The following is a 26562-nucleotide window of genomic DNA, read 5'->3' on the forward strand; positions in this document are numbered from 1 at the left end:
CATCATTATACGCTCATTGAAGAATGTACAGTTTTCCGCTCCTATTGTACAGTTGGTTGCAAAAAAAAACGGGAAATGAAGATCTTCCTAATGTAATTTTGGTTTGTGCATTTGTCAATTAATTGTCTACTTGACAATATCTATCAAATAATTTTTTTAAATGTCACTGAATTTTGACAATAATTCTAACCTATCTCTCGTAAGAAGGTTTCACACTATGGAAAAATTGTAAAAATGTGTCAATTTTATTCTGACAGTTCCCGTTTTTTTTTGCAACCAACTGTATAATACTGTAATTATTGGATGGCTACTATTCAAGAACATGAAAATTGCAACAGGAGCCGTAGGCGAGTGATGATGGAATCATCCCATTATACGCGAGTTGAAAAATATGCTTTCTCCAGACTATACCAAGAAAAAACAATCCTTGAAAATTGAATTGAATTTGACTTTTAATATTTGACAATTAAAATTGTGCCTCGTTTAGCGGTTGCTACGCGATGCGCGACTTATTGTTTACAAACGCATCCGATTGGCGATGTGCCGGTGATAGAATGTAAATACGAGGGATGGATCGGACGACAGCCGTGGGTTTTAGTATTTTCTATCACTACACTGGAATTGATATCATTCTTTCGTTGAATATCCAACAATAATTCATTCATTCTTTAATAGTCGTGATGACATGAGGAAACTGACATTCAAGATGCACATTTTTGAAACTAAAACACCTACCAAATCAGTAGGAGTAAGGATTGCTGGAAGGGAACTTATTGAGGGAAGGGTTGGCAAAATGAAAACTATCGACCTGTCCCGGTTTTCTTTTTCCGAAAGTTCAAGGAACAATCTTCTTAAATTATTCCAAACTTTTAGCGAATGCTGTATAGTTTCAAAACGCGAAACTTTTCGTGGCTTACGATTAGAGATGCCTCACGGCTGTCTAAAAACAATTAAATAATTAGGAATAAACATCACGTTGGTTCGTCAAGCCGTAGCTAACGTAACGCTCGCATGTTTGACAAGTTTTGTTTTGTTGACACACGAAACAGCATCGAAGAAAAATGGACGTTCAATAAATGACATCAAACGGAGAAAATCAGCCTTAAATTATTAGTAAAGAACAAAGTAAAGAACAATGTCCTACGTAAACAAGAAAATCAGAGTCTTCAAGGAAGCAGGCGACATCGAAATCCATCGGAAGCGCTCCGATGGTCGGATGAAAACGTATCAGTCCGCGACTGACGCCAGAGCTTGGTGCGACAACACCGAAGAACGAAGACAACACATTTTAGATTTAATTAGACAAGGGGACGGGAAAGTGAGTGTCATCTGTCATACCTCCCCCACCTTCATTTTTCCTTTCCAGGGTTTATCATTAGGTAAATACATACCGATTGAAGCGATCATCGATATCCTTCTATCAAATAAGAACGCTGACATAAAACGTCTACAAAAAGAAATCGAAGAGCTTAAGAAATTCATCAAAGACAACGGCCTTCACTACGAAGAGAAACCCGTGACCGTGATCGAACCGGTGCGGGGCTCGGACGGACGTGAAGGTGGAAGACCAGGAGAAGAGGGTGGAGTAAGATACGACGACCAAGGACAACCCATCAGTGGATCGGGAGCACCTGGAGAAGCAGGAGCGGGAAGACCTGGAGAAGCAGGAGCGGGAAGACCTGGAGAAGCAGGAGCGGGAAGACCTGGAGAAGCAGGAGCGGGAAGACCTGGAGAAGCAGGAGCGGGAAGACTAGGAGCGGACGGAGAAGATGAAGTAGGAGCAGGAATGGGAGCAGGAGCGGGAGCAGGAGCAGGAGCGGGAGCAGGAGCGGGAGCAGGAGCGGAAACAGGAGAAGTTGAGGAGGCGTTACTTACAAAAAGAAAAATCTCACCCGGGGTTGGTAGTTTCTGTTCGTAAAAATCTCTTCTAACGATTTAAGCAGGAGACAAGACCTGGCGAAGGAAGTACCACGGGAGATGCGACCACTCCGGGTTACGCCTCAGAAACCAGCGACTACGACACCACCACTGACAAATCGGGGATGTACAGTGGAAGACCCATCTCAGAGGACGAGAAAGCCGCCGCAGCACTGCTCGCCGGAAAATCTCCAGAAGATCAGCTGCTGGCGCTGAAGCAAGCCCTAGCGGTACCACCCACACCACCAATCGTATTCCATTTGTAAATCTCGTCTTTAGGACACCGAAGCCACCTACAACACTCAACAGTCGCTCGCAGTAGAGGCCATCGAGAAGTTGGAGAACATCAAAGACATCGTCGACGGAGGCGACGGAAGGAGAAAATCAACGGCGAGGTCTTTGCCACCGGTCCAGGTAATCCAATTGTCCACCTAAGACACTTTTCTAACGAAATCTTAAGAAATTCGCGAGCGGCGCGGGTGCGGGTGCCGGAAGAGACTCCAGAACGTACGACGACACCTTCGGTTCTTGCAAAGACGAGATCGACGCTCTGGAGCGCGAGATCGACGCGATGAAGTCCACGTCCTCGCCGGAATCGGATATCGTCCAACGCGAGGTGCAAGTACTGAAGAAGTACTGCGCTCAGCTGGCGGCAATCCAGAAGGAGAACGCCGATCTGAAGAGGGAAAGAGACCTGCTGAAGGACGGTTTGGCGTCCACCGCGGACGACGCCCTCAAAGACAAGCTGATGAAGCTCGACGAGGTCACCCAAGAGAGAGACCGCTTGAGGGCCAGAGTCCAACAGCTCGAACAAGAACTGGCGAACTACGGCAACTTGCCTCAGCAAGTCGATAACTTCAAGGAGAAATCTCAGGTCCTGGACAATCTGAGAGACGACGAGAAGGACCTCAGGAGGAGACTCGACGCTCTGGCGGGACTGGAAGATGAGGTCCGGGCCTTGAGGCAGAAGGCAAACACATGTGTAGAATCGGCTGGTGACTCCAGCGACAGAGACAAGCTCCTGGCGAGGATTGCGGAACTCGAAGCGGAACTGGATAACTGCAAGTGCAAGCTGAAAGAACTGGAAATCTTGAAAGTCGAAAGGAACTGTCTGAAGATGAGAGTCGACGACCTGGCCAGGATCCAACAAGATTACGAAGATCTACTGAAGAAGACCCAAGGATTTGACGCGTGCAAAGCCGAATGCGCCACGTACAAAGCCAAATACGAAGAATTGAAGAATTTGGAGAACGAATGCAACGAGTTGCGGGCCAAGGTTCAAAGATGCGAAGAGTTGGAAAAAGAAAGACAACTTCTGATGAAAGAGATCGAAGATTGCGAGTGCTGCATGAACAACCAGGAGGACGAGATAAAGAGACTGGCCTGTCACATCGATTGTTTAACCCAAGACTTGGACAAGAGACAGGTAAACATTTTGTTTTTCTCAAAGTGTGGCAATTTTTATTTAGTTATGTAAAATCTTCTTGGGTAAGTATTCTGCACGCGTTTTGTTTGTTTGGTGTTGATGATAATGTTTTGGATGTAGGACCAGATGAAGGTCAAAGTGTTGACGATGAGGGCCCATATAGAGAAGAAAGACTGCGTCATTGCCAAATCGGAGCAACAACTGGCAGATGTGCAAGATCAGTTGCGCAGCTCCATCGAGCAACTCTCTTGCGAGACCACTTGCTTGCGCAATCGCATCGACGAACTCGAGACCGACGCCAGCGAATACGCATTGAAAGCGGCCGAAAAAGATAACCAGTACAAAGCCCTAGAAGAAAGCTACAGAGTTCTGGAAGAAACCAAAAAAATCTTGGAACAAAACAAGCAGCAGCTGGAAGAAAACAACAAGGCTCTGATGGATAGCTTGGAGAATGAGAAGTGCAACAAAGAGAAGTTGCAGGAGGCGCTGAAGAAGGCCATCAAGAGCGACGAGCACCTGAAACAGATGTTGAAACAAGCAAAGTGCGCCATCAAGTGCATAACGCAGAAATTGGAAAAGCACGATATTATTGAAGTGGGGCGCTTGGAGACTGAGAGAGAGAATTATCTGAAGAAGATCAAAGAACTCGAAGAAGGCATAACCGAACAGCCGTGCGGTACTGACAGAATAGCAGAACTGGAAGAGGAGCTGATGAAGGCGCAGGCGACCATCAAGGGTCTGCGAGACAATCTGGACCAGCTTAAGGGTGTGATCGACGAGAACGACGCTCTGAGGAAGCTGGCCGGTCAGCTCCAAGAAACTGCTAAAACTCAAGTGACCAAGCTCGAGGACACTAACGAGAACTTGTCGAGGAAGAGTCAAGAAGTGAGAGAGAAGTGTGACGACTTGAGGCAACTTTTAGCCGAGAAGGAACAACTTCTCGACGACCTGAACAAAGAGATGGCCGCATTGAGACAGCAACTTGCGACCGAGAGGAAGTTACGTGAAGATGCAGAAAATGCACTGACTGCTGTGTCGGCTTCTGGGGATGTTGACGCCGCTGAGATGGCCAAGATGAGGGGTCAGATGAACGTGCTGAATGCAGAAATCGACCGACTCAATTTCGATCTGGAGAATCAGAAGAAGGAGTGTGAAGAAACGATCAAGCATCTGAGAGCTAAAATGGAACAGCTCGAAAACGATGCCGAAAGAATTAGAAAACTTGAAGACCAAAACACGGATGTGTCGACCGACGCCGACAGATACAGGAAAGAAAGTCAACTCTTGAAGGACGAACTGGATAAATTGAGGAACGATCTTGACAAGTGCAGAAGAGAGGGTGATGGATTTAGTGCCGAACTGGAGAAGTTGAAGGCAGATTATGAGAGGTGCAAAAAGGAGAACCAAGCCAGCGCGTCTGAACTGAAGGAGGAGCTTGAAAGATGCAAAAAGGAGAACGAAATCTTGAAAGGAGAGTTGGAGAAACAGAGAGGTAAACGTGACAAGAGCGATTCCGAAATGGACAAGTTGAAAGATCAGTTGGCGGCGAAGAATACTCTCGAGGGAGAGAATAAAGATCTTAAAGATGAGGTGAACAAGTTGAAACAGGATGTGGCCGCGAAGGGTGTTCTTGAGAAAGAAAACAAAGATCTGAAAGATGAAATCAACAGATTGAAACAAGAACTGGCCGGGAAAGGTGGAGTGGAAAATGAAAACAAAGATTTGAAAGACGAGATAAATAGATTAAAACAAGATTCAGCTTCCGCGAAAGGTGCTACTGACAAGGAAAATAAAGATTTGAAAGATGAGCTGAGCAAATTGAAGGATGAGATAAGTAAATTGAAGGACGAGGCGAATAAAGCCAAGCAAGACCTGGCTGCGAAAGAAAAAGAAAAGGGTGCTTTTGAAAATGAAAAAGGCGCTCTTGAAATAGAAAAAGGTGCTCTCGAAAAAGAAAATAAAAATCTGAAGGACGAGTTGAACAAATTGAAGCAAGAGTTGGCTGGGAAAGGTTCTCTCGAGAAAGAAAAAGGTTCTCTGGAACAAGAGAAGAATGCCATGGAGAAGGAAAAGAATGCGCTCGAAAAAGAAAATAAAGATTTGAAAGACCAGGTCAATAAACTTAAGCAAGATTTGGCAGCGAAAGAAAAGGAGAATAAAGAATTGAAAGATGAGATAAATAAATTGAAGCAAGAAATAGACGCTTTGAAGAAGGAAATAGCGGGACTCAAACAAGAATTAGGATCAAAGGGAGGTCTGGAGAGTGACAAGAATAAATTGCAAGATGAGATAGATAAATTGAAGAAGGAAGTGGCCGCTAAATCTGTACCGAAAGATGACGGCAAGGAAAATGCTTTTGCCAAAGAGCGTGACAACCTGTTGGATCAAATCTCCGCTCAAAAGAAAGAAATTGCGGACTTGTTGAACAAGATCAAACAACCGGCCAAGACCGAAGACGATACAACGTTCAAAGAATTAGAGAACAAGAACAAGGAGAACGAGAAGTTGAGGTCTACCATTGCGGACTTGGAGAAACAACTGAAAGATTTGCAAAAAGCTAAGTTAGATGTACCGAAAGGATCGCCAGAAATAGATAAGGCGGTTGATGATCTTAAGAAGAGTCTAGAAAAGGAGGAGAAGAAAGCTCGAGATATGGAAGAAAACAACGAGAACTTGAAGAAGAAAAATTCTGAACTGGAGAACTCTTTGAAGAAATGCCAGGAGACTAATGAAGAGTTGAAGAAGAAGATTGCTCAGCTCGAGGCTGAACTCAAAAAAGAACCCAAAGGTAAATAACTGAAATATTTCAATTTAAACTAATTTGATATGTTTCAGCGAAAGGAGAGATACAAGAGGTGAAACAAGAAGTAACAACAGGTGATGATGGGGATAAAATGAAAATAAAAGAACTCGAAGATAAGTTAGCAAAGAACAAACAAGAATGTAACGATATGATAGCATCGCTGAAACAACAATATGACAGAGATATTAAAAACCTTCAGAAACAGAACCAAGCGGCAATTGATAAATTGCAAAAGTCACATCAAGACGCTCTGAAGAAAGTGGGTGCAGAGCACGAAAACGTAAACGCTAAACTCAAGCAAGAATTGAGGAAGAAGGAAACTACGGCTAAGAGGAAGCCTTCAAAGGAAGAGAAGAAGCCAGAAGAAACGAAGAAAAAACTTTCTATAGTGGGAGAGAAGAAGGAGGAACCTAAGGTGGAAGCGAAGAAAGAGGAACCTAAAGTGGAAGAGACGAAAGAGGAACTTACGGTAGAAGAGGAGAAGGAGGAACCTAAGGTGGAAGAGAAGAAAGAGGAACCTGTGAAAGAGGTGTTGAAGTATGAAGTATGCCGAGTGGGTTTGTCTAACGCTAGAATTTCAGGAGAAAGCGGGTCGACTATCGCAGAGGACATTTTACGACGTGTGCATTTGCGGTAAGCTGCCGATGGTCATACCACTCGCGCCAGCAGACACACAGAAACCCGAAACACAACCGTGCAAGGCACCATGTGGTCGCCCAGAACAATACTTTGCACCCCAAGAGGTTTGTTCTCTCCTTTTTGAAAAATTGCCACACTTTATAATTCGCCAAATCGTAGATGTTAACGATTAATCTCCCTCATTGCAGCAGCCACAATTTCCACCGTGCATGCTACCGCCCCCCTGCATGACCCGTCTTCCCGCTTTGGGTTACGAAGCTCCTCGGTCCCCGTCGCCGCCCGCGGACGAAAAACTCACCTCTATCAAGAAAATCGTTGAATTGGAGAATAAACTGCTGGTCAAGCAGCAACACACCAAGCAAAAGAGTTAGTGTTTTGTTACGACACTGCTACAAAAAATAACGTATTTTTCGTTTAGTTGACACGCTGCACCAGACCGTCGATAAGTTCAAGAGAGAGTTGGAGCTGGAGAGACAGAAGAATAGCGATTTGGTGAGCAGATACACGAATCAGTCGAAAACTGTTGCCAATATGAAGGTGGAGATTGATCTGGTGAAGAAGGAGAATTTCCAAGACAAGAGGCGACTTCAACAGTTGAAGTAAGCGGATTTAGTGTTGAAGTGACTCAAGTTAAAGCTTTGTTTGCAGTATGACGCTGAAGAATATCATGGAAGGTGGAGGTGGTGGTGGTGGTGGGGCCATGTGCTCTTGTTCGAATAAAATGAGGTCTCCGGTGGGTATACCCCACTTCCGCACCGAGTTGACTTCTGTAGTAAGTAAAAGTCATTTTTACTCCTTTGTAGGTCAAGCCATTTTAGGGTTGTTTGTTTTTATTCAGACCACGAGACCATCTTTTAAATTGCTACAAAATCAGAAGCTTCTTAGTTTTCCACTGTTGTCTAAAAATTGTATATTTTTTGCAGAAAGATGACGACAACAAATACAAACACAACTGCATCATGAGAAGAACACCGTGTTCTTGCAACGTGGGTGACAGAAGCTCCGATTCCTTTGAGATAGATGAGTAGAATAACATTAATATTGTTGTCCTTTTAATTGGTGATGTGGCAAATTATTGTTGTGATGTTTTGTGGAATAAAGTGGCGTTTTTTTTACCAAGCATATATAGTATTATTTTAACCTTTTAAGGAGCGAGTCTTAATCATTCAGTGCGTGAGAGGTGAATCAGTGAATGACAGTGTTTTATTGAAATCCGGTCAAAGAGGGAAGTAAATTGTCGACGCAAACCCTGAAACCTGTACATTTAGGTTGTACTCCTTAAAGGGTTAAAGTAACACTTTCATATGTAACAAACGCCGGAGTTGGGAAATGATTGGAATTTTACCACAGGTCTAAGAAACTGGTCTGGATCGGATAACATTGACAATGTGACAACACTTGAAGTTGAGCCCGTTGACCCGGAGAAAGTGGAAAGAGTAGATGAATGTGGTGCATACAAGATGAAGTCCATAGAATTAGAGGCTGAGCTTAGTATGAAAGTTAAGAGGGTGGAAGAGTTGGAAGAGGAGGCAAAAATGTACATTGGTGAAATCCGAGATTATGAAGATTATGTGAGTCAACAAGAGAATGAAATCAAGAGACTCAAGTTCCACATTCAAAGCTTATCTCCAGATTTGGAGAAGAAACAGGTACCTACTTTTAGTTTTCACAGAGTCAAGTGAAGTAAATTTGTTCTATTGGATAGCTCCAGTTGAAAGTGAAAGGTGGTGATGCAGATGATCAAAACTGCGATGTCGAACACTTACAAAATCGCATCAACAACCTCCAAGTGATGCTAGCATTGAGAGACAAAAACAATGCAGCTCTGACTGAAAAACTGAATCTTGAACTTGACAATAAAGAAAAAATGAAAAAAGTGGTTAAGATGATGTCTGACAATTATACGAATTTACTGAAGCAAACTAAGAGCGAAGGAGATTCATGTCAATGTACCAAAAATAAGAAGAAACGCAAAAAAATGGAAGTCCAACTCAAAGAAAAAAATCAGAGAATTCAAGAGTTGGAAGATGAAAGACGGGTTCTTTCAAAAGACATAAAAGAGTGCGAGGAGTATATCACGAACCAAGTAGATGAAATGAAGAAACTTGCTTCCTACATCGACCGTTTGACACGAGATTCGGAAAAACGACAGGAACAAAAAAACCTTAAAGTTTCGACGATCACGAATCACATAAAGGAAAAGGAAGAATCTGAGGAATCTTCTCAGATTAGGGAAAATGCAGTGAATGAGAGGCTCGAAGAGCTCGAAACGAAAGTCAAAGAATATGAAACGGCACTGATGAAAAAGGAGGATGACAATAAAGCTCTTTCAGAAAATCTAGAGAACGAGCGAAGGTCAAAAGAAAAAGTGGAAGAAGCGTTTACGAAGACGATGAAAATTTATGAAGACTTGCTCGAGAAAAATGAAGACAACGAGATGTTGCGCGCCGAATGTGCAATGTACAAAGCCCAAATAGACGAAATGAAAGGTTTGAAAGCTACATGCGAGGAACTTAGATCAAAGGCTGAAATTGTCGATCAATTGGAGAAGGAGAAGCAGAGTTTTATTCAAGAGATACGAGATTGTAATTGTTGCATGATCAATCAAGAGGATAAGATTAGTAAACTGATGAATCAAATTGAATCTACGACTGTAGAACGCGACAATCGAGAGGTAAGTCAAACGGTTTCCTATTTTATTTTTCAGTTTGATTTCACAGAATGAAATGAAACAAACAATAATGGATATGGAGTCACAGATTGTTGAATACGAGCGAAAATTAGACAATGTCCAGAGAGAACTTCAAGAAGGTGTGAACCAGTTTTCTTGTGAAAAATTGTTAATGAAGAGTCAAATTGAAGAGTTGGAAACACAAATCGAAGATTATGAATTGAACATGATATTGAAAGATGAAAATAATAAAGTGCTCCTAGAATCTTTGGAAAGTGAGAAACTTTCCAGGGCTAGAGTGGAGAGAGCGTTGGAATCCATCACCACAAGCGACGAACGTTTGAAGGAAATGTTGGCACAAGCGAGACACACGATCAAATGCATCACACAAAAGCTCGAAGAATATGATATTGAGCGACTAGAAGTCCAGAAAGACAATCAAATGAAAATTTCAGAACTCAGAGAACAACTGATGATTGCTAATACGATAATAATGAAACTGCGTGAGAATCTGGACCAGATGAAACGAATCATGGATAAGAATGTGGCGTTGCGCACTCTGTCGGCACAACTTCACGAATCTGCAAAAATCCAAGTGACAGAATTGGAAGATGCGAACGAAGATCTCTCCAAAAGGTGTCAACAGATGACGGAAATGTACGACCACCTGAAACAAGTGCTCTACGAGAAGGACAAAACGTTTGAGGATCTTCGGAACCAGCTGTTGGGATTGAGGCAACAACTGGACGAAGAGCAAAGATTACGAGAGAATACGGAAACGATCTTGGCCGATGTGAAAGCAGCCGGAGATTCGGAACTAAGCGAGTTGAGGAACGTCATCGATCTGTCGAACGCGGAGATAAATCGTTTGCACCAGGAAATGGACAGTTTGATGAAGACTTCGACAGCTGGAAGGTTAAAGATGCAAATTGAGCAGCTCGACAATGAAAATGCATATTTGAAAGACGAAATCCAAAAACTGACTGGCTGTTTGGAGAAAATTTTGCCCGGCTACGTAGACCCAGCTGAACTTGCAAAACTTAGAAACCAAGTGAGTGATTTGAATAGTGAACTGGAGCGACAAAAGTGCGAAGTTGAAAATGAGAAGAAAATGCGAGAGGACATGGGGACCATGCTGCATTCGAAAATAAACCAAGAGAAAGAGAGCGATCTGAGAATCAGAGAACTGATAATGGAGAACTTAAGTTTGAAACGTTCAAGAGTGAAATCGCCTAGTCAGCAGGCAGTGATATTTTTGGAAAAGCAACCTAAAGGTGAATATCGTTGTCTGTATGGGATGAGAGGTGGAAAAGCAACACCGAAAGCTGTGCCTCGTGTGAAAAAATCTGAGAAAGCGACAGAGGTGCCTCGTTCTGAAGAGCTTGAAAAACCCAAAGGGTTAAAAAGGCGTAAAAAATTGAAAGAGGTGCCTCGTGTTGAGAAGGTTGAAAAGTCGACAGAGGTTCCTAATTTTGACAAGCTTGAAAAACCGAAGATGGTGGCTCGTCTGGAAAAACCGAAAGAAGTGCCTCATGTGGAGAAGATTGAACAACCCAAAGAGGTACCGCGTTCTGTAGAGCGTGAGAAACCTCAGGAAAGTGCAGCCCTAAAAGAGATAATCATAGCGAACAACGCCGAATTAAGCGAGCTTAAAAGACAAAATAAAAATTTGAAGGACGAGATAGTGAACCTAAAACGAAAAGAAGCTGTTAAGCCTGTCGTTTTTAAGGAAGACGCGAGTTTCGCCAAAGAACGAGACAAACTTTCCGGACAAATTAGCGCTCAGAAGCAGGAAATCGCGACTCTGTTGGACAAAATCAATCGGACTCCCGACGTGAACGAGACGCTGAAAGAACTACAGCACAAGAAGGAAGAGAATGCAAAATTGAAATCGATAATCGCCGACATGGACGACAAACTGAAAAATCTACCACAATTTCATTTTGACACACCGGCAGGTGCGCCTGAAGTCGACAAGGCGATAGTGCAACTCAGAAAGAGTCTAGAATGGGAACAAGGCCGCGTTCGACAACTAGAAGAGTACTGGAGAACATCAGAAAACAACAACGAAAGTCTCACTAAAAAAAATGTCGACCTCGAGGGCCAAATTGCGAAGGTGAAGAATGCACTGACGAAGCTGCAAGGTTGGTGGTTTTACGGAACGAACTGTCGTGTATTTTTTGAGTTTTTTAGATGAAAAGAGGAAACCATCTGCGAGTGCGTTGTACGAAGCAGAAATAAAGGAAATAAGAAACCATTTGCAAAATTGGGAAGGTCAAATAAATGGCGTGATGACGCACGTTAAAAATGAATTACGATCGATTACCGGTAGCGAGTTTGACAATTGGTCGAGGTTTTGAGGTTTCTTTTTTTGTGTTGTTTAGGTCAAGTGGGAGGACAACAAGTAGGCGAAGAGTATCTGCAAAAGCTCGTCAATGAAGTGGAGAATCTGAAGAGGGAATTGTTGGATAATGTTCTCAGTAAAAAACGAGTAGCTCTGACGAGCGAGCTTCAAGACAAACACATAGTGGAAGTGGAGAGCCAGTTGCGTAAAAGTCTAGAAAATAACGAAGTCCTACAAAGGAAAATCGAAGGATTGGGTACTTAACATTTTGGGTCAGTGTGTTGCAGTCTTGATCCAAAGAAAAATTTTTCTTGTAGAGAAATCGCTGGAAAATGTGCATAAGAATGTACAAGTCAAGAGTGCCACAGGGAAGGATTCTGTAATTGTCAAGAGTTCAACAGAAGACATGCATTTCCGACAAACGACAGAACTGCAAGAGCAATTGCGCGATTGCAAACGCCGCAACGACAGTTTAAAGAAAGAACTTGAAAGGCTGCGTATTTGGCCCAACTAGACGTTTTCCGTCGAGTTAATTTGCAACGTGTTCCAGGTAACCAAAGGATGTCGATAATGAGCGAGTCATTCGAATTTGCCGTTGGCGGCGACAGCAAAAGAATCAGAGAGCTAGAAGAGCAACTGCACAAGACTCAAGAAGAAAACGAATCCCTCAGGAAGTTATCTGACAAACTACGAGCCAGAAGTACAAAATCTACTTCCAAGAATTGAGTAATAGCTGTCGTTTTTCAGGTAGTGAGAAGTCGCTGACGTTCCTAGGGGACGACCCCAAAAATAAACGCCTCAGGGAGATAGAGGACACCATGGAAAGGTGGCAAAAGAACTACGAGGGCGAAGTATGGAAGCTGAAGAAGGAGATTGAAAGGCTGACGAGTATGTGGTTTGTTTGGCGGAGGGTTTCGATCAATTTTTATTTTAGGCAAGGGCGGGGCACCCGGAAGCGACCCGGCCGAAGGTCGAAGTAAAGAGGTGGAAGGCTACCAGAAGCACAACGACTATTTGGAAAAAAGAATCATCCAGTTGGAAGCCGACAATGAACGTTTGAACAAACTGGTGGAAAAACTTGCAGGTACCGCTTAACTTTCATCGAGACGATTCCAAATTGTTCTTTTTGAAGATAGCGAAACCGAGGAGTTTGTCGAGGGTGAAGTGGAAGAGAAGCGAATCCGAGATCTCGTCGAGCATCTGCGCGAACTCCAAAAGAAAAACGAAACCTTGAAGACCAGAACCATCCAGTTGGAGCTGGAGAACGGGAGGTTGCGGAACGACCTGGAAAGGATCACTGGTATTGGGCGTTTTTCGGTTGTTTAACGGGCGTTTTAAGTGATGATCTAGGCCAAGAGCACAAAACCTTCGAAAAAGAGCTGCAACGGTTGAACGAGTTGGAGCGGCAGATGGCGAGGAATCAGGAAAAGTACCAATACTTGAGGAAGAGGACGATGAAGCTTGAAATCGAGAACAGGAATTTGAAGAAGGAGTACATCGACACACTCATCGCCAAGGAGAAGCTGTCGCTTCTGAGCCACGACCAGGAAAAGAGATTACGAGAAACCAACAAGCTCTTGAAAAAGTGTCAAGATAAGAGGCAGAATCTGATGAAACGAATGGTCCACCTGCAGGTGGAGGCGGACCAGACGAGAAAGGACCTAGAAATAGGGATAGGTTGGAGAATCTTGAAAGCTGGATTTTCGATTGACGATTTGGTTGCAGGTAAAGAACTAGAAGCGCACATCCAAAGGTTCGAAGAGGGTCACACCGCTTTTAAGATAAGAATCGCCGAGCTCGAAGCTGAAAACGACTACCTCAAGAGAAGGTTGCAAAGGCAGAGCGGTAAGTCCAGTCTGTTGAGACAAGTGAATTTCGACTGATTTGAAAGTTTAGACGCCAAATTATCAATGCTCGAGAGCGAAAGTGTGACCAACGCAAAAGTTGCGGCTGTGGAGGACAGCCTGATGAAAAGCAAAATTGACGAAGCCCTCAAAATCAAAGTGATCCTGCTCGAAGTGGAGAACGAACAAATGAAAAAGGAGCTCGAAGGAATGAAAGGTGAGATCAAGGAAACTTTATGCCGGTTACTAATAGAGAACAGAAGTCAAAACCGTAGCATCTGTGGAAAGTGACATGCCAGACAGGACAATTGAAGAGGGAACGGACACCAACGAGAGTCTGCAAATGAGGGCGGTCGAACTGGAAATCGAGAACGAGTACTTGAAGAGCGAGCTCAACAGTAGATTGTTCAAAGTGAGAGGATTTGGATTGATCGGGTTGTGTTACAGCCAAAGAAAAAATGACGATGGAAACTGGAATGACGATAAACCGAGTGGCCGAGTTGGAAGAGGAGGTACAAGATCTGACGGCAAAGATTGAGCAGTTGAAGGTGAAGAACGTCGAATTGGAACTCGACAACGAATATTTGAAGAACGAAATCGAGAGAATTTGTACTGGACGAGCGATCGAGTGAATCTTGATTGAGACGTTTGTGTTTCAGCTAAAGTACAAGAATCTATGCAGCCTGACCTGGCGGACAAAGACACGGAGAAGCAGAACCACATGTTGAAAATGAAAAATGACCATTTGGAGATCGAAAATAAAAATCTCAAGATCCAGTTGGAAAATATGGGTGGGTAGAGATTTTGTCGATGAAATCAATCAATCGGGGATGTTTTAGGCAACGAACAAGTCTCACTGGAGGCTCACGTGCAAGACAAACGCCTCAAAGAGATAGAGCGTCTCTTGCGCGAATTCCATGACTACAAAGATACTTTGATGAAGGACTTCCGGAAGAAGAAAAGTACAATGAAAATTAACGGGAAGTAGTCATTGTGACTTTGTACTTTTTTAGGCAAAGAAGATGTGAGTGGTGGAGAATTGGAAGAGGTGGAGAACCGCCTGAAGAAATGGCAAGAACAATTCGACCCAGAAATTGTCAACCTGAAGAAAGATTTGGACAGGCTGATGAGTACGTCGTTTGGTAAAAATGATTTGGTTTAATTTGGTGTTGGCAGGTCGAGAAAAAGGAGAAAGCAGCGCTCAAGTCCAGAAGCTAGAAGGACACCTTCGTGAATCCCGGACCAAAATCGAAAAACTGGAAACGGAGAACAGGAACATGAAAATCGAACTGGACATGATAAGTAGGTAGGAGAATAATTGATTGTGACTGATTCGGTGCGCTTTCAGAAAAGGGAAGACCGATTGAGGCGAAGCTCGCCAAAGAGGTGGAACAGATCATGAAGGAAGCCGCTGAGGTGAGAATGAGAGTGTCTCAACAAATCTGGTAATTTTGTTTGATGTTCCAGATAGCGAGAAAATCATCTGGTGGGGGGAAAGATTTGGAGACGCGTCTCAAAGAGTGTCAAAACACGAACGACACTCTACGTTCGTACTTGGGTCAAGTAGATTCTCGATGTTGTTTTGTTACGTTTTAGGCAAGGAAAAGGTGGCGCTGGAGCGACACGTCCAAGAGAAGAAGATAAAGGAACTGGAGGCGCAAATTCGTGAATATAAGATTTATGACGTTCCGAAAGTGGACCCTGAAAGACGTACGTCCAGGTGTGTTAAAGTTATTAATGTGATCCATTGGTGTTGGGTTTTAGGTAGAGAAAAGAAATCGATTGTGATTGACGTTCAAGAAATGAGAGTCAAGGAATTGGAAGCACAGTTGAAAGATTGTCAAACGCACAAGGAGAGTTTGAAAGGGGATTTTGAGAAATTGCGTATGTTGTTGTGTTGGTTGTGGTGTCCGTTGACTGTTGATATTTAAGGTAAGGAAAAGCTCACGATCCAGAAGGATTTGGAAATGAAGCTGCAAGATTGCAAAACCAAAAATGAAGAGTTGAAGACTGAAGTGGAACGGTTTCGTAAGATAAACGATCTGCAAGCAAAACTGACGAACGACTTGGAGAAGAAGTTGATAGATTGTCGCAACAAGAACGAGGCGTTAGAGGCGTCGCTTACGAAAATCCCGAAGGATAGGAAAGTGTCATTTATAAACTTGCACCAAGAACACCAAAATGCTCAAGAACGAATCACTGATTTGGAGGAGCAATTGGAAAAATGTCGACACATGAACAAAAAATTGAAGAAAGAGATTGCAATGCGTGACGAGGAGAAATTGGGGCGAAGCGATCAACAACAAGAGGACGACAAGAAGTCGGAAGATAAAGAAGACAAGACATCTAGTCCCAGCGATGACGAAAGCGGGACAAGTGAAGGTCAAAAAGGCGTGCAAGGGAGTATGTTACGAGAGGTGGAGAGACGATTGATCGAGAGTCAAGTCGCTAATGCGAATTTGAAACAAGAATTGGGAGATTTGCAAGAAGAGAAGGTTGTGCTTCAGGACAAAATGAAGAAGATGAACGGAATGGCGGAACGTTTGAGGGCGGCGCAGACTAATTACAGAGGGGTTAAGAGGGAACTGGAACGATTGCGTAACCAAGTTGTCGGATAGAAAATTCACATTGATTGGTGTTGGTTTTAGGCAAAGAAAAAGAATCGGTTCACGATAAAAGAAACGACAAAAAGGTGTGGGAACTCGAGAAGCAAGTCAGAGAGAGTAAGAATAGAAGTGAGACTTTGAAGGGGGAAATTGAAAGACTGAGTATGTTGCATTTGGACTTGTAAATGTGAATTTAATCTTGGGTAAATTTAGGTAAAGAGTTGGTTGGCAAGTCAGTTGTCGAGGACGAGAACAAGAATCTTAAAAATGAACTGAACAGGCTGACGCAAGAGTTGTGTTCTAGGGAACAAGACATTGAAGGTTTGAAGAGCGAGATTGATAAGCAGAGACTCGTGAAAGACGAGCTGTTGAGACAAATGGACAGTCAGCAGAGCGAAATCTCCAAGTTGCACGCCAAAATCAAGTTGTTGGGAGGTGGTGAAGAAGTGTCCTCCGTTTTCGATGAACTGGAAAATAAAAATCGCGAGGTGGAAAAATTGAAAGTGACCGTCGCCGACTTGGAGAGACACGTAGAAGATTTGAGAAAGCAGCGGCCGGAAGTAGGAAAGGGCGACATGGAGGAGAGGCGCTCGAGGAAGTTGGAGGCGACTCTGCAGAAATATCACGACAACAACGAGAGCCTGAAAATGCAGATCGTCCGGCTCGAAACTGAAAAGACTAATTTGAAAGTGGAGCTGAACGCACGCCTCGGTACCAACCGTGCAGCGCCGTTTTGTTCGGTCTCATTTTGCTGTTTTCAGAGAAGGAAAAGAAGTCGCCGGGAAGTGAGACGCAAATCGGACACGTGCGTAAATTGGAAGAAATCTTGCAGCGCTATCAGGACAACAACGAGAGTCTGAAAAAGAAGATTGCTCATCTGGAAGCGGACTACCAGGAGAAGAGAGTCCGAGAATTGGAAGAGCAAGTGCAGAAGTGTCAAGTCAACAACGACAATCTCAAACTGGTGACTGTTCAGCTCGAGTTCGAGATAAAATACTTGAAAAAGGAACTTGAAACGTTCGTTGAAAGGGAGAAACAAATGTTGGGGAAAGGTAAAGTGGAAATAATGGAGGAGCGGGATGACGTTTCGATTGTGAGGATGATACAAAATGAGTACGAAACAACACTTGATGGGGATGATAGATCTAGAAGATCTGAACGTGACTTGACGCGTGGACGAAAAGAAGCATGGAAAAATATTATATCTAGACTGAAAAGGAAATATAAGGAGGACGTTAAACTCTTGCAAGAACAGAACGAAGAGGTCGATGTAGAAGACAGAAGACAAGATGAGTCTAGTTCAACGGAGAAGATATCAACGGCGGCGAAAAGCGTGGGAACAGATTCGGTACAAGTTCTGCCTCAACAGGTCTGTCCCGCGACAAAAATGTCATTTTCTCGAACGAGACCTTTTGTTTGCAGTCGTTGATCACAGCGCCTGTGCAACAGCCTTTCGTGCAATTTCCCTACACGACGATGCCCTGGTTGTTGCAACAACCTGTGTGGACTTACGCCAATTATGTACCCGTGCCTCAAACCTCCGTTGCAACAAGTGAACAAGTTGACTTACAACAACTGGCACTCTTAATCGACAAGATTCAAAATACCGTAGACAAGAGTAAGCTAATGCTGGAACTAGAAAAAGAAAAAACTCGGTTTCTGAGTCAGTTCGATGAGGTCAGTTGTAATGTGGGAAGCTGGCGTGTTTTGAAACGTGATTTCAGGAGAAAGAGCAACGTTCGTTCGATTTTAGCACTCAGGACGAGTTGCAGAGAATTTCTGATGCAGAACCAAACGCGACACTTTTCAATGATCAACAAGACGAAGTTTCACCTAGTGCGATTTTTCAATTGAATCAACAATTGCTAAAGCAACAAGAAACGAAAGAAAAAAGTCGGTTTGTTCTCGGGGTTTCGGTATACGTAATTGATTTGTTTTTAGTCGATGTGCTTCAAACGACGATTCGTGATACAATGAGAGAGTTGGAGAAAGAATCGCAAAGACAAGGCAGTTTCGTGTGTCGACAAATCAATCCATCTTTCGTAAAAGCGCTTTTTTGGGGTTAATCTCGTCTGAAAAGAGTTTTTCAGGATAATAAGAATAGATCACTTCCCAGTACCTCTCACGAACACAGCAAAGAAGCGATGTTTGGGCAGCAAAAATTTAAAAATGTCGTCAGCAAGTGTTCACATCTTTCGGGGTCGGTGTATACGATACCCCATTTTCACGCTGGCCCGAGCAGTGAGGTAAAGTGTTTCTCTAAAGACAAAATCGTGCTTAGAGCTGTCAAAATTGATTTAACTAATTTGGCAATCCGCCAGTACGGTGGTCCTTCATAATCTCTGAAAGAAGCGCCGTGCGTCTTGAAACTATTCGTTTAAATTCATATTTTCTTTCAGAGAACCGACAAGAAGCGAAGTCGGGTTTCTTTCCTGTGTGAACACTCAAGCCACAATGCTGGAGGTGGAAGCTTTGATTCATTCGAAAAATGAACAGTTTAATGTTAAGTGTAGCGTCGGTATATTTGTCCTGTGTGTTTTGTGACATGTCTTTTGTGCTGTTTTGTGAAATAAAGTTTTTTTTATAAACATAAATGTATTGTAATTGGTATGCGCGTGTATAAAATGCACAATATAAATTCAAAAATTGAAACGTTTAGTGGGTTTGCTCGTTTTTACCACAGGCCTGCGAATTTCCCATCCTCTTCGCCGTCCGACAAAATTGTTATTTCATTCGTTCTCGAAGTGGAATCGACCATTGAGGTGGAAATAACGCTGATTTGGGGCCTCAACGGGCGCACCTGTAAAACACATTTGACATTTTGTAAGAGGGCGCCACCTTACTCACCTTTTTGAACACTTTGAAGTTTTTCCCGCTTTTGGACGCACTAGGCGTCGCAACGGGGGCCGGGGTGCACACTCTGATCGCGGTGGGCGGCAGAACCTCAATCACGACGGTGTTTTTGAATTTCTCAAAAATCTCCGCAAACTCGGGGTCGACTGCGATCGGTTCGCTTTTGGCACCTGTTTTTGACAGCCATTTGACATTTGATTTGTCAGGGGAACGGTAACTTTGACTAAACGAAGGACTGGCTCCGCCAGAATTTGTCACCGCCAACTCCACATCATGGCGCTCCTCGCTACTCTGTCCTACTATTTTCTTAAACGGATTATCACTGTCGTTGGTGCTGTCCTCTTTCTTTATCCTCAATCCCGCGAACGGGTTGTCAGACGAGGGTTTTCTGGTGGCGGTCTTATTTTTTAACATGGCAAAAGGGTTTTCTCTTAGGGACGACCTTTTCGGAGTCCGCTCCAAATTCTCATCGGCTTTTCTCTTTCTTGGCTCCAGACTTGGTTGCGTCTTAGGTTCTGCAACTGGTGTTTTTCTGAGAACACTAGCTGTCGACGTTCTTGGAAAGTAATCGTCCATTCTTGCTTTCTTAGAAGGTGAACCAGCAGGTTCTCTGTCATTGCGTCTAACCACACCAGAACTGGTACTTGGACCGGCCACGCTATTTTCTCCCGAAAATGGTACTTTCGCGACACTACTACTAGCGCCTGTTGGTCTTGGTGACACAAACACAGCCAAGTCTGCATCCAGCGATCCTGGAATGATCACTTCCTTTTTGGGTTCAACATAACTCTGAGACTCAACGTCTGATGGTGTTTCCTGTGCCAGATGAAATGCTTCTGTATGCGACTCCGTCCACTGCTTCATAAAAACGTTATGAACACGGTTAAACTTTGGATTGCAATCTTTCTCACAGGAACAGAGCACGATTGCCATTGCGATTTCTTGTATTGGAATTGTCCGTTCCCCCAACTTTGTCAAATAGTCGTAAATATCTTTCAGTAGTGGAGGAACATTATTTAAATCTTCTTGTATAAACAAATAACTATTTTTTGATTTTGTAACTTGTGATAATGATAAAGACTGCTTTTCCCACGAAATACTGTGCCCTCCCGTTTTTGCAATAAGATCGGCCATTTTTAATCTGATTTTTTCAGTAGCAAAAACAAATGTTTTGTTGGTAAATAAAATTCTTCTGGCAGGATTGAAAGACATTTTTGTTTTGTTGATCAATGATTCTGCCACTGGTGGTTCAAAATCGCTAACGTCAGGTGGAGGTTTCAGCTCTTTCATATTTTGAAGGAACTGGTCCCAATACTCAAGTTTTACAATAGGTTTGTCATCCACAAGAGCATGCAGCACCTTCACGGTCAACATTAATTCTTGAGTAGTAATGTGGGTGCATGACTCTTCCCAGTTGTTGAGCACTGAGCCCCCTATTGCATTAATCCTGTTTTTCAGTTGACTCTTTTGCTCATTAATTAAACCAGACCCAGTAGTTACCACATTCACTTTCTCGAGCCTTCAAATAAAAAAAAATCATTTCATAACTTATTCAGTTGGCAAATTCTAACCTGTACATGCTCTGATATACTCCAAATTTAATCACGTCATTGGCTTTTAAGTAGACATCAATATTTTTTTCAATTTTTGTGTGGTTGTGAAATGTGCCATACTTTGAATCGCAGTCTATCAAAACTGGAGTGGTTTGCTACAAAAAAAAAAACAGTCTTATCAACAGTTAAATAACCCATCTGACTTACCACAATTTTTATTATGGCATGTTTTCGACTGATCGATTGGTCGTTGCCAATCACGATGTCTGTGTTTTTTCGACCGATAACGTATTCCTTGTTGCTAATTAAATAATGGCGATCGGGGCCTAAATAGCTAATGTAATTTAACATTAAAGTATTAATTCCCGACTTACCTTGTTCTTGCTTTAGTAGAAACATCATTTTGGTTAGTAAACAGTAAACACGTAAACATCACAGACAGACACAACAAACATGAAAAGTTAGGTTATGATCAAGTTATGATACCTGACGTTGACGTTTTGACTTTTGACAATTTGAAGCAGTGCTCACTGCTGCAGTGGTATGAAAAAAAGATAAAAAATGATAAAAATGGACAGAAAAGATGCATCACTATCAATGCAACTAATGTATTAGATTTGGTTAATACAGTTATGTACATTTTAATAAATCAAAATCAGTCTTGCTCTTGCCAATTTTGCCAGACGACGCCATTTTATCACTCAAAATCCGAATCAAAAGATTTGGTCATTTTCTGAAATTTGTTTTTAATTAAGTGATTGATTAAAAATAGACCGTTATTTAAAAAATCACAGCCAATACGAGTTTATATTGTCCTTCTGCATTGAAGTACTTCAACTCGTAACAGAATTCTTTTTATTTTTATCTTTTAAATTAACAAATGTGGCAAAAATGTCATTTTACCACATGGCTGTGAATATGCTCCTTCGGGAGTTTTGTGTGAAATTCGAAATTGTAAAATTTGTAGAAGAATGATTTCTTTAAACATCGCACTGAAAAAATAATGTCAAAAGCAGTTCGATTCAGACGAGAAAGATTAAGCAAACAAATCTAGGACTAGGTCCTTTCAGCGGTGTGATGAGTGACACTAGCCCCCAGCAGCGGCCTTGATAATATAACTCATCAACTGAATAATTGCAGGCTGTTAGACTGACGTTAAAGGTTCATAAAAATTCTGACACGAACAGTGTAAACTTTGAAAGTAATTAAGCCACTTGCCTCTTAATAAATCAAACAAAAACAAATTACTAAATCGGTAAAACATTGAGAAACGATTCCCTGTTAGAGCCGCGACCAAAATAAAAATCGGGTTGATGTCATTTGGATCAAAGCTCATCATTGCTCAACGGCCACAGTTGCAAATTAATTTACTGTCGAACCGACATAAAACATTCCTCAGTAATTAAATGGCTTTTGGGAAGAACAACACAAGAAGTTCTCTTAGGAAATTTGAGGACGTTGCACCAATCAGTTTATGTAAATTTTCGTCTAGCTCTATTGCTTTCTATTCATTATATAATGCGCAGACGGGTATTGTCATGATGCACGTAAATGGAGGCAACTACCAAAAATGAGCCTGGCTTGTTTATTGCTGTAGCAATTTAATCTGATGGGACAACACCTCTCGAAACATAGGTGCGATTCTTTCGCAAGAAAAATGTTAATTTCTCTTATCTCAACAGTGTAAAACATAATTCCTTAATTAAACGTACGAAACTGCGCCAATGATAAATGGCCGTCAACATGTTTGAGGCGGCGATTCTGTGAAGAAGTCGCTGCATATCTAACTAATCCCATACATCATCGCGTTTCCAAACAAATAACTCACGTCGCTTACTTTTGGACGTTTCTGCGACAGATCAAAGAACTGACCGTTTACCTACTATTCGCTCCGCCGCGATTCTCGCGGCCGCACTTTTGGGTTTTCCTCGACAAAATTTATTAGCGAGAGCTTTGCGAAACCTGTAATGACGAATTTCTGGAAAAATTTGAATAAAACGGCGATAACGAGGGCCTCGCGATTTTTTACACTTATTCTTGTGAAACGCTCGACTAAATGCCAGCGAGTCAAGAAGCGAGAAGAAACCTCCTCAGTGCCATTAATTATTATCACCCGAACTCGATTATAATAATATAATATTTCCTGCACGGTTTTGTTGCAAAATTGTGAAATGCGGTTGCCAAATATCATTTCTCCTGATTTGCATAAAGATGCACTCCATTGTTGTCCAAATGGATTCTTCTGCACCACGTTAATTGCCCATTTTTTGTGCCCACGTAATTCGTGTTTACTTTTACCCATCCGCTTAATTGGAAGCGACGAAGCTGAGGTTATCAACGCCGAAAAGGATTAACTTGACGCCGATGCAAACCAGAAGAAAGTTAAAGGTTGGCGTGAATGTTTTGGGAGATCACGCAGGGGACCCTCGAGTTATGAAACCGACTCCAGTGCGATTCCTATAAAGTGTGTGGTAATTTATGACGGAGTTGGGGACAGTGGCGGTGCGACGTCTTCGTCCGGAGACGACGAGGAGTGATACAGATGTGGTCAAAACGAGAAAAAAATTTGCATTTTTTTTTTTTCAAATTAATTATGCGCGGCGAGATATTGCAGAATCGATTTTCTTGTGCCGTCGCTATTAATTTTTATTTATCTGTCGATTAAAACAGCAAGAGATTGAGAATGTGCTTCGGGTGGTCGTCGACGGTTCAGACACAATAAGAAATAAAAGGGGACGAGACGCCACTGGCGGAGGATGGACTTGGGGGATTCCGTTGACAAGCGTAGAGCTTTTGCTATAAATATCAACAATTTTCTGTGTTTCTTTACAATCAGAGTGGCTCTCAGTGGCATCGTGCAAAATGTTCTCACTGGTAAGTCACCCTTCTTAAGACACAACAATTTTTATCTTCATTCTTAAGACGAGCAGACCCACCGACTCACCTGAATAAGAATTGTTCCAGTTTTTGTTCTTGTTTTTTTAGATTTTCTCCTTGGCCCTTTTCGTGGCATTCGCCGCCGCCGACGTGCGGGACCTCTACCAGCCCAACCAAAACAGCCGCCTGCTCTCCCCTTTCGGCAACCAACCACCCTTCGCAACCAACCCCGGCCCCGCCATCAAATTCGACACTCCAACTTCTCCAGGCCAGCACATCCCGATTCTTCGCCAGGAGCAAACGGTGGACCCTGACGGCAGCTACAAATGGGCGTGAGTGAACGGTAAAGTGATGATATATTTCATTTTGTGAAATGTATTTTACAGATATGAGACCGGGAACGGGATTGTTGCTGAAGAACAGGGAGCTCTGCGTCAACAAGGGGGCCCGGAGCCGTCGATAGCTGCGCAGGGGTCGTTCGGGTACACCTCTCCGGAGGGGCATCCGATCTCTGTGACTTATGTGGCTGACGAGAACGGGTTTCAACCACAAGGAGCGCATTTGCCCACTCCTCCACCTATTCCTCCGGCGATTCTTAGGGCTCTGGAGTGGATTGCGGCTCATCCCGAGCAAAATCAGAATCAGAATCAGAGGTATTAGGTTAAGTTTCTTTGTAGATGTATTTTTGATTGAGAGTATATTTTTTATAAAATAAATAAATAAGTTGCTGCAGCAGTTTGGTGTTTTCATTTAGATTTCGGTAATATCTTAAGCAAAATTGTTTTGTTATTGGTAATAACAAAATAAAAAAGGATTGTGGCGAACAGTGTTGACGGAGTGGCTACCCAGATATTTGTAAGATTGTATGGATTTGGTTAATGTCTTTAAAGCAGTTTGTGGTGGTATTTACAAAATAAAATAGTTATTTTTATATTAAGTGCGTGAAGAGAGTGTTTTTTGTGCATGAAAAGGTCTTTTACGCCGAGACGAAGGTCGAGGCAGTATAAGCCTTTGAATGCACAAAAACATCTTCACGCACGAAATATAAACAATATTTTTTCTATAATTGAAATAAAAAATTCAAATTTTTGAAGGAACTCTGAAGTTTCAATGCAGTGACCATGTTGCTAGGTAACTAATAAAAAACAGTGCGTGAAGTGAAACACAGAAATAGTCGTGTGCGTGAAATCGCATTTCATACACTGTTTTGTATGGTTTCTATGGTTTCGATCTTACTAACAATGCAAAAAAAATACACGTAAAAAAATGACCCACTTCATGCACGGATAACTATGCGTGAATTTCAATTTTTTGAATCAATTATATAAAAAAAAGATTTTTACAATTTAAATTGTTTATCGAATTTGTCCAACATCAGTGATTTTTGACAGTTTTGTATTCTGTGTATACTAACGTAGTCCTTCAGTGTAAAAAGAAAAAAAATAAAGAGTAACAACGTCATTTCCACATTTTTTTTATCTATAAAAACTCAAGTAAAAAAGAAAGACGAAAATAATTTGGTAAAATATGTAGTATCAATTTCCAAATTCGGATAGTTTTTCGGGATTTTCTAGCTTCGGGTCAATGTGCTTCAATCCGGATGTGTGTGTTTACCGTACAATAATGTACCTATGAGTAAATTTTTTCTTGAGAACCATAAAAATGTTGTTTTTGATTAGAACCGGAGCTAACAATAGGTTTTTATATGTTCCAAGAAAAAGTTGTCATTTCTTCCTGCCTAGAGTAAATTTTAAAAAAAATTGAAACCATTATAGGTACAGTCGCGGGCAATAAATTTTGGTCGTCAATGTCATTCTTTGACGCAATGGAAAATGCTCCATTGTAAAACGGTCATAAATATCATAACCTATCATCACGTTGAATGGCATTAATTGTCATTTTTTCCTCATCAAGCTAATTTTAAAGATTTTAAGCGATTTGGAGCCTTTAAGGTGGTCGTCGAACAAAAAAACGTTGTATTCAACTCGTTCCTGTGTAAATTGGGCCTTTTTTGGCCCACTCGTGCTAAGAAAAAAACAATTTACACACGAACTCATTAAATTATTCTTGTAGTAGGTAATAAATGCTTTCATTGTTATGGATGAAAATGAGGCGTAAAAAATAAATGGCAAGTACTATTGCGATCAAAAAATTTTGGACACTAATGTCATCGTGCTGTCATACATTCTAAAACGACCCTTATGTATTAATAACCTCAATTTTGATTGTGTCAATTTTGAAAATGTGAATGTCAGATTTACCGAGAAAATATTCAAAAAGTTGTAAAAATCAGACAAATGGAATAGAACGAAGGTTTTAATTAATAAAAAATATAAAACAAATACCCAAATGTACTCGCATATTAAAAAAAATATATTTTAAACCGGTATCAAATTGACAACAATTTCATCTTTCACGTGACAGTTTCAATAAAGCATGATTTAGAGTAATTTTTTTAATGTGACAGAAGTTTGATGTCCAAAATTTTTTGATCGTAATAGTACCTATAGATGAAAAAAATTATTAAATAAAACACAGAAATAAATAGAATAAAATAGAATAGACAATGTACAGTTGGTTGCAAAAAACGGGAAACGAAAATTTTCCTAATGTAATTTTGGTTTTGTCCATTTTTCAATTAATTGTCTACCTGACAATACCTATCAAATATTTTTTTTAAATGTCATTGAATTTTGACGTTAATTCTAACCTATCTCTCATAAGAAGGTTTCACACTATGGAAAAATTGTAAAAGTGTGTCAATTTTATTCTGACTGTTCCCGTTTTTTTGCAACCAACTGTAAACAATTATTTTTTCACGTCCGTCAAGATTCATTTGCGTTCATAAAATTATGTGATTTTTGAATCGGTCCAGAAGCTTTAAAAAAGTGCCATAGCGGTTCATTTTTCAAGTATTTGCGTTAAAAAAACTGCCGTAGCGTGTCATTTTTTGACGCAATTATAAAATTTTCCATTCATAATTACTTATTTAAACTTACGGGCGCCAAAAAATTTTTGTATGCAACTCA

The 26562-nt window shown here is 41.7% G+C and overlaps 3 protein-coding genes across 5 annotated transcripts; 2 read left to right on the forward strand and 1 right to left on the reverse strand.

Annotated features, from left to right (window-relative positions):
- The first annotated feature begins 997 nt into the window (after positions 1-997).
- LOC138130690 (golgin subfamily B member 1-like) lies at positions 998-18844 on the forward strand. Of its 2 annotated transcripts, none has more exons than XM_069047300.1 (44): positions 998-1318; positions 1367-1897; positions 1944-2147; positions 2197-2331; positions 2378-3343; positions 3464-6131; positions 6179-6675; positions 6728-6889; positions 6974-7151; positions 7204-7384; positions 7434-7557; positions 7709-7803; positions 8134-8434; positions 8491-9459; positions 9506-11600; positions 11650-11784; positions 11841-12056; positions 12118-12297; positions 12351-12500; positions 12548-12688; positions 12735-12884; positions 12933-13100; positions 13151-13477; positions 13526-13645; positions 13697-13861; positions 13905-14042; positions 14092-14253; positions 14304-14435; positions 14484-14606; positions 14658-14774; positions 14821-14946; positions 14993-15060; positions 15112-15190; positions 15241-15354; positions 15409-15528; positions 15577-16242; positions 16293-16412; positions 16464-16961; positions 17012-17619; positions 17673-17927; positions 17975-18143; positions 18192-18292; positions 18341-18496; positions 18650-18844. In XM_069047300.1, the coding sequence occupies exons 1-44, from the start codon at positions 1136-1138 to the stop codon at positions 18740-18742; spliced, it is 14886 nt and encodes a 4961-aa protein (XP_068903401.1). In that variant the 5' UTR covers positions 998-1135; the 3' UTR covers positions 18743-18844. The 2 variants fall into 2 exon arrangements, with proteins under 2 accessions (XP_068903401.1, XP_068903403.1); XM_069047302.1 differs by having other exon boundaries at positions 13908-14042.
- Positions 18747-21187, reverse strand: nbs (nibrin). Of its 2 annotated transcripts, none has more exons than XM_069047314.1 (5): positions 21031-21187; positions 20867-20982; positions 20675-20811; positions 19098-20622; positions 18747-19050 (listed from the first exon to the last, which is right to left on the reverse strand). In XM_069047314.1, exons 1-5 carry the CDS (start codon positions 21056-21058, stop codon positions 18925-18927), a joined length of 1932 nt encoding a protein of 643 aa, XP_068903415.1. In that variant the 5' UTR covers positions 21059-21187; the 3' UTR covers positions 18747-18924. The 2 variants fall into 2 exon arrangements, with proteins under 2 accessions (XP_068903415.1, XP_068903414.1); XM_069047313.1 differs by having other exon boundaries at positions 20864-20982.
- Positions 21188-23368: 2181 nt separating this feature from the next.
- Positions 23369-24268, forward strand: LOC138130707 (endocuticle structural glycoprotein SgAbd-4-like). Its single transcript, XM_069047333.1, has 3 exons — positions 23369-23530; positions 23642-23865; positions 23920-24268. Exons 1-3 carry the CDS (start codon positions 23519-23521, stop codon positions 24191-24193), a joined length of 510 nt encoding a protein of 169 aa, XP_068903434.1. The 5' UTR covers positions 23369-23518; the 3' UTR covers positions 24194-24268.
- The last annotated feature ends 2294 nt before the right edge of the window (positions 24269-26562 follow it).

This window comes from Tenebrio molitor, chromosome 5 (genome assembly GCF_963966145.1).
Source record: "Tenebrio molitor chromosome 5, icTenMoli1.1, whole genome shotgun sequence".
Lineage (NCBI taxonomy): Eukaryota > Metazoa > Arthropoda > Insecta > Coleoptera > Tenebrionidae > Tenebrio > Tenebrio molitor.

What these genes read in the sequence shown, in the direction of transcription:
- LOC138130690 (XM_069047300.1), top strand. Translation starts at nt 1,136, where the DNA reads ATGTCCTACGTAAACAAGAAAATCAGAGTCTTCAAGGAAGCAGGCGAC. An exon ending in TGCACTGACGAAGCTGCAAG is followed by an intron (nt 11,601 to 11,649) that starts GTTGGTGGTTTT and finishes TGAGTTTTTTAG; the next exon opens with ATGAAAAGAGGAAACCATCT. An exon ending in ACTGGTGGAAAAACTTGCAG is followed by an intron (nt 12,885 to 12,932) that starts GTACCGCTTAAC and finishes TTCTTTTTGAAG; the next exon opens with ATAGCGAAACCGAGGAGTTT.
- nbs (XM_069047313.1), bottom strand. Translation starts at nt 21,058, where the DNA reads ATGATGTTTCTACTAAAGCAAGAACAAG. An exon ending in ATGCCATAATAAAAATTGTG is followed by an intron (nt 20,812 to 20,863) that starts GTAAGTCAGATG and finishes TTTTTTTTGTAG; the next exon opens with CAAACCACTCCAGTTTTGAT. An exon ending in GTATATCAGAGCATGTACAG is followed by an intron (nt 20,623 to 20,674) that starts GTTAGAATTTGC and finishes TTTTATTTGAAG; the next exon opens with GCTCGAGAAAGTGAATGTGG.
- LOC138130707 (XM_069047333.1), top strand. An exon ending in GACGGCAGCTACAAATGGGC is followed by an intron (nt 23,866 to 23,919) that starts GTGAGTGAACGG and finishes TGTATTTTACAG; the next exon opens with ATATGAGACCGGGAACGGGA.